The sequence below is a fragment of the Larus michahellis genome, chromosome 2 (assembly GCF_964199755.1).
Source record: "Larus michahellis chromosome 2, bLarMic1.1, whole genome shotgun sequence".
In the NCBI taxonomy this organism is placed as follows: Eukaryota; Metazoa; Chordata; class Aves; order Charadriiformes; family Laridae; genus Larus; species Larus michahellis.
In genome coordinates this window covers 114,687,965-114,700,375 of record NC_133897.1, presented here as the reverse complement: position 1 = coordinate 114,700,375, position 12,411 = coordinate 114,687,965, and the positions used below count along the sequence as shown (strand labels likewise).

The 12,411-nt window shown below is 39.1% G+C and overlaps 1 protein-coding gene across 1 annotated transcript in view; it reads right to left on the bottom strand.

The window, feature by feature from the left end:
• LAMA1 (laminin subunit alpha 1) overlaps window positions 1-12,411 on the bottom strand; it is a 105,838-nt gene that overhangs the window by 71,754 nt on the left and 21,673 nt on the right. Inside the window, exons 2-3 of the mRNA XM_074573550.1 lie at window positions 9,391-9,561; window positions 8,933-9,045 (exon numbers count right to left, since the gene is read on the bottom strand). Of these exons, the coding sequence (XP_074429651.1) occupies window positions 8,933-9,045; window positions 9,391-9,561 (284 nt within the window). The remainder of the gene's footprint in view (window positions 1-8,932; window positions 9,046-9,390; window positions 9,562-12,411) is intronic.

Sequence of the window (12,411 nt, the reverse complement as noted above, 5' to 3'; positions counted from 1 at the left end):
AAAAAAAGACCAAATGTATTCAGTGCATCATTCTGTGTTAATGTAATAGCTGAAACCTGTATCTACACTGTACATTTCAGGATTACTTGCATATAACACTTTTTCTATGCGGTGTGCTATTTAGCTTTTCTGAACCACTGAGGGCTTCAAAGTGGGTTGTTTTTTTCAAAACAACTGCAGCCAAAACAACTCTGTTTCACATTTTAGCTGGTAGTTTAATCCTCTCAGTAATAGCATTTCTGATAAGCTTTTTACACCCTACCTTAAAAATCTCTGTGCATTCCATTTTCACCCTGTGTTAAAGTTACTTAAGCAGAAGACTATTTACAGACACTGCTGAAAACACACAGAAACAAATAAGATGAATGTGACAAATACAACATGATAAACTTATTTAAGAATAGTAGCTCTTTTAAGATGTGTACTCTCTAAGCTATACAGGTATCTTGACTATTTTTTTAACAATCCTGGATCCTAAGTGAAATCCCCATCCACACAACAGCACTGTTTGGCACTTGTTTGAGTGGGCATGGCATTAATTAAGTCGATATCACCTTTTAAATGACCTTGTCATGGCAGCTAGATAACCTGCACTGGCCCCCGACTAGCTTACAGCATTAGACACTAACACTGAAGTGCACTTATTGCAAAGCTACTATGTTCTTCCTTACCTAATACCTATTACATCACCTCATTTCAAAAGGCTGTCCTTGCAAATTGGTAAGACTTCTTACAGGAGTTTAATCCACATGTGGATGCCCACGTACCCATGAGTCAGGCCACTGAGGAACATCAAAACAATCAACAAGTAGATCAGGCTGCTAAAATATTACAGATGGATTTGGACTGGGAACATAAAGGTGAACTATTTTTAGCTCAGTGGGCCCATGACACTTCAGGTCATCAAGGAAGGGATGCAACATACAAACAGGCCCGTGACCAAGGAGTGGATTTAACCATGGACGCTATTGCGCAGGTTATCCACAATTGTGAAACACGTGCTGAAATCAAGCAAGCTAAATAATAATTTCATTATTTTCTTTTTTTATATATATCATTATTTTTTTTTAAATTATTAATATTTTATTAAAGTAGTTTAGTTTCTTTTAAAGTCATAAGTCTCCTTCTCTCTGGTACTTTTCTCCCTGAAGGGAGCGGGTGGGGAGAGCATCTGTCATTCATTTCAGTGGCCAGTCCAGCCCAAACCACGACAAAGTTTTACATGCACTATAGTATCAAGCCACATTTAGATGAAAAAAAAATGCCATATTATTCCACCATCTCAGAGGTATGTACTCTCACTTGAGCAGACTGCCTGGTCAGCTGGTATAACCATCATAATTCCTGTCTGCATGTGCAGTATTAATACTGTGTTGAGCTCAAGTTTGCCACAACCAGTTCTTTCAGACATTTCAAATTTTATTTTTTTTTTTCCAGTACAGGTTAAAGCCAGAGCAAGAATAGTACCTGCTACATAAATGCAGATTTTGATTTTGTCAAATGAGGAAATAAACACACCGAGATAAATGGTAGTTGTACTGTGCATGCAATTCAGGAAACTACTTTTGAAACAAGACATTGTTTAAGTGAACAGAGCTTTGCTTAGGAGATCTTGCAGACATGAGAAGGAAAAAAATTTGGTGATAACGTAAATTAAAACATTATATTCACTTGGTCTGATTTTATTTCCAGGCACTTCAGTTTCAGCCTTTGAGACATCAAACACAAACAGAAAATTTCCAGTTGTTACAATAAATATAAAAATTGACACAAACTGAGGATTTTGTCTACTGACTTATATGACATTTCAGCAATGCAAGCAGAAGTAAACAAAAAAGAAAAGCCAGCTCACTGTTTAGTCACAGCCTTACAGTCTTAGAAATAAAATTTCTCTGGGGTCTGTGTATCCTCTGTTGTTCAGCACAGTCTTAAAATTCGATCAAAGTCAAGTGAATACCAAGAATTAGAGTCCAGCTTTCATGAAGAAAAGGACCTCTTTTAAATAAAACGTACATCGTGCCAACAAGCTCCAACTGAAAAAAATGCTAAAATACATGCTTTTAAAGGGAAAAGAACAGAATTTGAGCAGACTTCAAGTCAAGTAACTGTATTCCCTATATACAACCTGGATTTCATTGATTCAGTCAGCAGCAGTTGAGCTATATACCTGTTTCACACTGGGTTACGCACCAGCAGAATCTGGGGTATCATCATTTCAGTACCCCGAACCTGAAGACATTTGTATGTGACAAGAGTCACTCGTATGAGTATCTTCTCCATCACAGAAGAGAACTGCAGAAAACTGTTAAAACCAGGGAAGTTTTACTGAGTGATCTTAGGAACTGCTATGCACCTCCAAGTTCCTTTGAAGTCAATCATCTCTCTCAAATGCACAAAAAAATGCAAGACTGGAACCCCAATTTTTTTTCCAATGCCATGGTAGAAAATTTTCCTCAAGAACTCTTGTATGTCTTTTATTTATTTATTTTTCCTCTCTGCTTGTTGTCGTCAACTAAACTACTTCCATACTTATTACACAGTTGGCTGAACAACAACTGATCTACTTTTGATTACATTGAGATTTTTCAAGACCCATTATAGTCTGCAGCTGATGTAGCTTGTTTTAAATCCAGTTCCAACTAGTAACAATGCGCTATCCTTCATCACAAACTAACTGCAGCCCCTGGTGCTGAAATAAAATATATTCACAAAAGTATGCAAGTTAAATTTATTTTAAATATCAAGTTTCTTGGTGAGGGGACAGTGAAGGGAAAAGGCGGTTAAAGATAAAAATTTTCACAGCAACTGTGCACATATTTAATGCACAATTCAATAAATTAAATCTTTTCAACTCAACATTTTTCCAGGAAAAAAGCAGCCATGTTTGGTAGACAAGATATCTAGTGATCGATTTTTCCTGCATGCCTACAGTTCACCAATGCCAAAAGAGGCATTCAAAAATCAGTAAACGGTTCTATAAACATTTAAGTATGCACACTGTAAAAAACCATTGCCGCCTTCTCCCCCCGATCCTCTCAACTCTCTTCCATTTACACACATAGCCCATAGATACACAAAAATACAGGTAAATTCACAGGATAGTGAATATCAGCAACACCAGGAAAATTTGTCAGCCCCTGAAATAACATAGGTTAAAATATAGAAATGGAAGGGTTTTGTATAAATGCTCCTGCAGCCAAAAAGTCAAAAGACAACCTACAAGAGGGAGTTACGTTCTCTCAGGGATTATGTTCCCAAGCAAGGGAAATAAGATGGAGGAAGGGATTAAGGTGTTGCCATTGTTTGGAGATGAAGATATTTTAAGGAATGACAGCAGGTAGGGGTTTTGCAGACTTCATATCCCACGGCCTCTGCAACCCACAATGGATCTGAACCAGGAAGCCCATGTAATGCAAGCTGATTTTCCAATCTTCCTCAGAGCACTTCTTTACAGATTTTTACTTTTATAAGTTCTTCAGGTTTGAACATCACCAAAGGCAATTTCTAACCACTTCCCACATCCGTTCAGTGTCCACCAACCAGCCACGCGATAAACTTGAGCTGTGTGGCAAGAGCTAATGATTTGTACACTTTAATTTGACTGTACAGCTTTCCCAGAACTCATTTCCTTATTGAGCTACAAGGGTAAAAAGGGCAAGCCAAAGCAAGTTAGCAATTCCCAAACAGCCATAGATTAAAAGTGTCATTTTACAGGCAGTTCAATCCCCACTGTAAAGACCAGCCAAATAGACTTGTACTGAAGAACCTCTTCTTCATAGCAGCCAATACCAATGCAACAAGTCACTACTCCTTTATTTAGCCTTCCTAATGACCTTGTTTCCCTGATTCCCAGATCCAGCAACAAGAAGTGCATTATTCTTGAAACAGATTTATAAATGAACCCTTCTCCCCATTCATTGGGGAAGTTTGCACATTTTTTTGCTCAAGACTGTAAACTCAGCCAGCAGTGGCCACCCAGCAGATACTAGCCAAAAGTCCCCATTTCCAAGGGCATGGTCAGTGCTCTACAAAGCACACAGATACACGTCCTGGCAAGCTCAGTTTTCCTGGTAGTCTTTTGGGATAAAGACTCCCAGTTATACTTTTCAATCTACACAAATGGAGACAACGAAAAGGGAAGATTTGGTCTTTTTATATCTATGAGTATCAAAGTGCCAGGCTCCAAAAGTGAAAACTTAAAAGGAAAGATGAATCCAAATGCATTATTTTTTCTCCTACATTTCAGAAATGGTTAACCTATTAAAAACAGAGGTACCAACTGCTACTTCAAATCTACACCCCAATTCAAATCCAAACTCTACCTGACCCTGAAAAAACCTGAAAAATTTAGGACCTCCGGATCACTTTCAGTGACCCAGTGCATCCCTTACTGCAATCATACTGGCATAATGTAAACTGTATAATGCAGAAGATTGCAAAATGAACATACCTGGAGGAATGCAAGGCTCTTGGCAAACTGGTTCCTCCTAGTTTTATAAATTCAGCTAAATCTTTCCTTGAGTATGAATGCAGAAAGGGAATCTAAAAAACAGCTAAGTACGTTTTCCAAAAGACCATGACAAGTCCTGTGGTGAAAAATGTTTATTACAACTAACATCACTCCACATTTTAACTGAAACTGCAAAATCCATTCTGTTCAGTGTTGTCAACACATATAAACCTGATTACCAGAAAAGCCTTTTTTTGTCAGATTTCATCTTAGTGTCCAAAAAGTCTAAAATGATTCTGTACAAACTCTGAAATAGTAGAAGACTACATGAAGGGATATGGTGACTATCAGCCTATATTGTTCACAGAAATGTGTTTTCAAGGGATAAAGATGGCTTAAGGCTCTTATTAGAGACTGTGAGGCCTAGCAATTGCTTGCTATGTTTTGTTCTGAGGAGTCTGTGGTGTTAAAAGTGCAAAATAAACTAAATCCAGTAGAATTTATGGTCTCCTGAATTATCTTTTCCTTAAGATTCTGATTTATTATGTGCAACCATTGCTTAGGAATAGAAGAAAAATTCATTTTACTCAAGCAGTGTACTGTAAGAATGTACAGATGAGCTCCCTGAATCTCGGCATCATCACTTTTACAAAACCTCAGAAGTCTTTTAAGGAAGCTTGCCACGTACAATACATTAGCGTTGGTTGAGTGAAGTCAACAGAATAATATCTTTTTACATCAGCAAAGGATTTGCCCTTACAGAAATCTCTTCTTGACAACTGATTTCAAAATAAAAGCTCTGTACAAATCATATTATAATTATTTACATTCTTTTTTATTTTCTAATAGCAGAAACTATGAGTTACTCTTACATGACTCTGAGTGGTAATCCAGTACTCATGAAATATTTATGAGCTACGATTTAATCAGAAGCAGAGTTTTCTCAACTTGATACTATGGGTCTTCCAAGAACAGCTGGTCTTGCTTTACAATTCAAGAGCTTTGTGATATACAAACTTGTGCCTTTCTGCTATGCCTAGTACAAAGTACCCTTAAGTACCTTGAAAAGTCTGAAGCATAGCAATAACACTGAAGAAAATGTGTGTGTGGCAGAGAAATATTTTACAGCTGGCCCAAGCACACTTTGTAATAGTCAGCATTTATTTTAATTCATTATAATTTCACAAAGTAACTGGCCAGAGGAGTGAAATTCAGGCAAAAAAAGACGTTTTTATCTAAAACTGTTGCTGTGCGTTTTGTTTCTGTAGCATTGCCAGTGCCGGAAGCGTAAGGTCATAAATCAAATCTTGGTATCTTGTATATCAATACTACACCTCATTGCTAAACTACTCTTTCACCAGTTTTGGATCTTTGCCATACATTTAACAGAAGGAGGAGGACGGGGGGAAGACTATCATACATCTGGGTCCTGGAAAGACTGAAAAGCACACCAGCATACATGTAACATGTACCTAGTTGTTATGATCCACGTGAGCTAAAAAATCATGACGTACCCACTGGCTACTCTTACAAAATGCTCAGCATTAGTTATAAATAGCACAGATTCTGCAAAGGAGAAAGATCAAAGCAGCAATCTCCATACTGATTTTATTAGCCATCCCTCTTTTCTTAGCAAGATTCGATCAAACTGCTCTGCAGTCCAGCTGTATTTAGACTAAATAAACTAAGTGCAAGGTAGAATATTAGCTGAAAGAACATCCTCTGCTCCCTTCAATTTTGAGCCTAGACATGAATACAGCCAAATACAGGACACAGGACACACACTGTGTCCAGAACTTTACCGAGTGGAGCCAGTTTTCACCAGCTAAGGGAATCTTCCCCTTATTTGCCATCCAAGCCTACATTCCAGCACTCACCAACCCGACTGCTGGATTACATCTCTAAACTGTACATTGGTAACAATCCCAAGAAACAAACCACTCCACTTACTGCTAGAACTTCCGATAATTACTCAAAAAACATAAATAATGACCAGATGGTCATTCTTCACATCACAAAAGAGTGTGAATATATTCTATATTTTGGCAAGGAAAGTTAAAGGACATATTTACTTTAATACGCTACTTGGTAGATTTAATGCACAAAACTTGAAATGTAAGAAAAGTACCAACGATAAAGACGTACTGCAACACATATAGTTACAGGTACTGAATTCCAGGAATACTTTTGAAGGTCATAGAAGAGTATTTTAACTCATTTTACTCATTCTCAAACAAGTTTATGAAGTAAACAGTCACTAAAATCACTAAGGTCCTTCCCAAGCTTTTCTTTTGTGTTTTCTTTACTGAAGCTGACTCGCTTAAAGTAAGCACACCAAGTCAGCTCTAATAACTCATTGACTTCAAGCGATCTCTATTAACCAAATCCTTTCTCACAGAGCAGTAATTTACATTCAGTTTGCACAGCCCTAGATGCCTTCTCTCTCTCAAACTCTCTAAGGAAAACACAGAAGAAAGGCCCCTTGGGGGAAACTTTTCAAATCAAATTAGTGAAACTGAGCATGGGTCAGGAGAAGAAAGATATGTATTTGGTGAAACGTCAACAGCACTAAGGCTGGAGAATAAAAGATTTAGAGGGCAGCTCAGCTGGTCTGTTCTAAAGTGAAAATGTTCTAGGAGGATAAAAACTATGGCATTCCCTCCTCCTTCATTTTTCCTTCCTGTTTGTCCAAGTACAAACCAAACACAAAGTCAACTCTTCAAACAACAATAAAGTCCTATCCAAACCTTCTGTCACTGACAAAAGATACCTTGTGATTATCTTCCTAACAGTTCTGCTTTCTAACTAAAAAGCAAACTAGGCACTTGTTTAACTTATGCTTCACTTTAATGTTCTAAACTTAAAACTTCTGTTTTAATCTTTAAAATAACTTTCAAGCAGGGCCTACAGATCTTGCAAAGCTTGTTACCAACTGTACACCTCAAATATGCATTTCTTAGTAACAAGCTTCTTCCAGAGTTTGGAAGCATCCCCATCTTAATAATGGATTGCTGAGGTACGATTTTCAAACAACTTAGACAGGCCAACACATAGATCTGTCCAAAGCAAAACAACAAGAAAGAGCCAGAAAAAACACATTTCCTTCAGAAATTATTTTGTCTTTTCTTGGAGTAGGAGATTTCTGATTCTTCCATGCCTAATAGACAAACTAATAAATTAGCAAACACTTTGTAGAGTTTAGCTGCCTCCTGTGTAAGAATGATGAATTCCTCCAAGCTTTGTTGTAAAGTGCCAAAACAGAGGAACCAACTTCTGCCCAGGCAGTTCCAGCCTCCCCATCGTCAGAAATCACTGTTTTATAGATATAACCCCTAACTCTTCAGAACAACTGACAGTAAAATTCCATAGAAGATACGGTGTATTTCTTCCCAGCGCTCCTTTCAACAAGATGGTGATTAGAAGAGAAGCACAGAAAATGTCATTCAACTTTTCTTTCAGCAACATTAACTTTGCCCCATTGTATGCATGTTTTGTTTTCTAGTCCTGAAGGTTACCCCTCAACTGAGGAAAGTCTGTGTTTCCAGGGTTCTGGAGATCCTGCAATTGAACTTTATGACATTTTACACTTCAATCTGACCATTATGTTGCATTAACATACTTATATATTTAATGTAAATATACAAAATACTGAGGAATTTAAACAGAAGAGTTTAACTTGAGATCTTTGAGATATCTCAGATAGGTATCTCAGATAACTATCTGAGATAATTGATGTGAATACAATAATCCTCCAGTCACTTACCTTTCTCTCCACTGAAACTCAGTATCTGAGTTACAATACCTATGGATCAAGAGTTAATACTTGGAAGTATATTGTGCTCTGTTTTCTTACAGAAAATGTCCAATGTTTCTACCATGTCCTTCTTCAAATCATTTACTCTTTTACTAAGAAACTGCATAATGATCAAGTGACAGGCTGATAGTTGTAGTTAATAAACAGAAACAGATGCATCCTCACATGTAAAATCTGCACTTATGACAACACCCTGAAAAAACTGTTTACTGCTTGAAAATAAGTCTTTGATAACCCAGACTTCAAGTAACTTGCTTGAAATCAAAGGTAGAGGAAAACACTATCAGAGGACTTCTGGAGAAAAGACAGCAGGGTGAGGCAGAGGAAAGTTGCCAAGACAGAAGGAATGCTTATATAAACACTCTCATCCACACATATACAATTGTTACTGTGCCATGAATTACAACCTGTGACCTATGTGCTTACAAATATAGTCACTTCCATTCCAGTCTGATAGTACTGAAATCTCCAAGATGCTGTAGAACAATAATTGAAAAAATATATCTGTTTAAAATCAATTCATATTAGCTCTAAATTAATGTTCAACTATGTGCTACTAAATAGTTAACTGCTAAATATCCCACTATCTAAACACAGAAGAACTGTAATCAACTGCATTGGCTTATATCCTACATACAATAAATGACACTCACCTACATGTTACTCACCTGCCTTAAATCCAAGGTGATGGTGACCCAGTGGTATTGCCTCCCATTCTGAATGCTGGGACTTTGCCACCAGTTATTGGTACCATCGATTGCACTGGAAATTGGGTGCTGCTCTGTTTCAAAGCAAAAAATTAAACATCTCTTGAAAATACAACTCACTGCATTTTCTCTGGCCCAGCACATTTATTTCTTGCTGAGCACAATTTCTTCCTGTCATAAAGAAGTAAAAGCCGAGATCTGCCCCCAGACTAAAAGGTGGTCACTGGACTCTGCAGTGCTTAACACTGATTTAAGGCGTTCACGCTTTCTGTCAGCCCTTTGCTCAAAGGTAGTTTCATTATGTAGTGGAGAGACTACAAGTCAAAAGTATTTGACCTCAATACACCCTGTATTCATGTGGAAGGGTCAAAAAGAATGACACAAACCCATGAAACGAAAAAAAAACACATGAAACTTGCCTTTGGGATTGGCACTGCGGTGGTCGCAGACGCGGCACTGGGCGTTGCGCAGGGGCCGTCCTGGAACGTGCTCCACCAGTTTGCAGAACATCTCCGGTCCCTTCTCCCCGCAGGTGGCATTGGTGGAGATGTGAGCGTTGCTGGCCAGGTTCAAAATGGCGGGGAACAGGCCTTCAAAGAAGTAACGATTATCAGCCACGTCATAAAGCAAGCAAAATACAAACGTGGATATGCCACAGGTCCCTGAACATACAGGGTTTCATGACAAGCTTCTAGCTGAGAGTCAGAGATACAGAAAGATACAATGAAAACACACTTATTTTGTGAGAAGATTATCATACCACACTGACACCAGCACATCAATCGTCATGGCCCTGGGGCACTACAGCCCTGCCTGTCCCTGCGCACAGCCCAGAACCCCGTTTCAGCCCCCAGGGGCTCCTTACACCCTGCCCATGGCCCCCTTCCAACCCTGACCATGGCCCCCTTCCAACCCCACCAGGGTCATCAGCCCCTGCCTAAGTGACGCCACCCCCCACAGCCCTGCCTGGCCACAAGGCCTGCCGAGCTGGGCCTATGTCCCAGCCCGACCCCAGCCCAGCCCATCCCCAGGGAGATGCCTGGGGCTGGGAATGCCCCGATGGCCCCCGTTCACCCTGCTCCTGGCTGGGGCGGTGGGACAGGCCCCAGCTGCCAGGCCCTGCCCTGCCAGATCCCCCCAGGGAGCCCCCATAGCCCTCAGGGAGCCCCCACAGCCCTTGTAGCACCCTGACTAAAATAACCCTGTTATTTCGCTCCACCTTTGGATGCTTTACTGCTGAGGAACACAAGAGCTAGTAAACGAACTCTTACAGTTACTAAACCTTCTCTTCACATTTTGAATTGATCAATACCAGGAGGGACAATGGGCCCACTGCCAGAAGCGAGGAGGAACGGTGTGGAAAATGGCATTTCACTGGAGCTCTGAGGCAGCAACGCCAGCACCCCAAACAATGCACGCCGGGCTCGCAAGTTTTAAGGATTCCATTTTAGACCTTTGCTCTGGACTTTTCTGCAGCCTGGGTAAAGTCCAGGGGATGTTTTGCTCACCACTTACTAATCTTCACACAAACGCTTTACCAAACTTTCAAATGGTGTTACTCTTGTGTGCTGGAACAAGGAAACAGCATTTCAAGATTACTGCTACCAGATCAGAAATTCTTAGTATTTTCTAAAAGGAGTGAAGTTTTATTTTAGCTTGAAGGCTACTGACAAAATTTAAAGAACACTGCATGTGACAGGGAGAAGTTAAGCACTGTTAAATTAAGCACTGTTAAGCAGTGTTATCAGTTTCCAGCTTTCCCTCCCAAGCTAAAAAGGTTTTATTTCTTGTATGATTATGGTATAACAGAGATACTCCATTTCCATTCAGAAGCAACTGAAAAAGAGAAACTATTTTGGAAAAAACAGTCCCGTGTTTAGAGATCAAACATGATGGGCTGAAATCAAAGCTAAAGCCTTGGTATGGCCTATTAAGAGTGCTACAAGAATTGCTACTGTTGCAACAGTGAGGTACTAAAACCACATTTCCTAAAGGGTTTTTAATATTTTTCTTCTGTTGTAAGGAAATTTGAATATAAAAAAATTTCCAGCCATATTTGTGCCTTTTTCTTGAGCAAAACTATATGAATTCTTTTACACCATAAGAGATTGTAATATTAATATTTTGTTTTTCTTTGCTGTCCATCTCAACAAGGTAAAATTCAATATTCCTTTAATTTAAAGTGTCTGCCTGCCCAGTAACTGCATTACCCTGGGAAAGCCTCAGAAAAGTTTTAGTGCTGTTTAAACCTTGACTTCAGATATTGAAAATGTAACTAAATCCTAACCCTCTGCACCACAGTATGAATAACAGTGTGTTTTCAATTGTGCTATACTCAAAACTTAAGAGGGAGATAGAGCTTTTTATTTTTTGAAGTCTGACTTCACTTAAATTAAATCTAAACTAGCTTAGATGCCTTGTTATCATTATACCTAATCTGATGCAGACAAGGATGCTGAAGACATACTATTTACCACTTTGGTGAGTTTTTTAGGTCAGTAACATACTTTCTGCACAGTATTCTCTCACCTCATGCAGTACATGCAGTATTGCTCCAGACCTAAAGCTGAAGACAAATGCCACTCCCTATTTTCCTACTGGACAAGAAAGCCCAATGGTAGTCTTTTAAATTACTCTCCAATGACACAAAACCTTCTGTATTCAGTATTCATTACTGTTCACTTAGGCACCTATCAGCCAGTCTTCAAGAGCTATCCATTACTTCACTGGTCATTCATTACCTTCACTCACGTTACACAGTAGCCCTGCCATTTCTTTCCAGGATCATTTGTTACAGTGACATAATTTGCCTACAATAACCTTCAGTCAACTAACTTGTGCCAAAGGAATAGCAAAGCTCTGAAGAAAAGTGCTGATGGCAAGTGCTGTGCTGGCGAAGCTTCATTCCAAAACCCCAAGCTCAAGTCACCATAGCATTCACCCTGGACTCATCATCAAGCATCTCACTGACTTCTAATAAATTTGCTGACTGATAATGAACTGAATAATGGTATGGTAACCTTAGGGTTTCATGATGGTTCTCTGGATCCCACAGAGATAAGAAAGGACATTTCAATCCAACTGAGTTGCACTGGAGTTTTGCCCCAGGATCCACATAAAAAAACATGAGGTTGTTAGCTTCATTCTGCAGGGTACTGCATCTCTTCAAATCCTAGCCTACCACATTCACCTCTGATTCTCTCTTTAATGCAACCAAATTTTAAGGCAATTTGCAGAAGTGCGGCCACTGATTTCAGTAGAGACTGAGATTAGTGTAGGAGCTGATTTATTAAGAATCAGTAAGTATCTGCAATAAACAAAATGGAAAGGAGACAAATTTCTAAGAAATCAGTTACATCTTTACAGAAAATTATTCTTCTTCAGTCTTTTCTTAAGAAAAGCTGGGTACTCAGAATTGTGAGTTCAAGAGCTCTTAGATG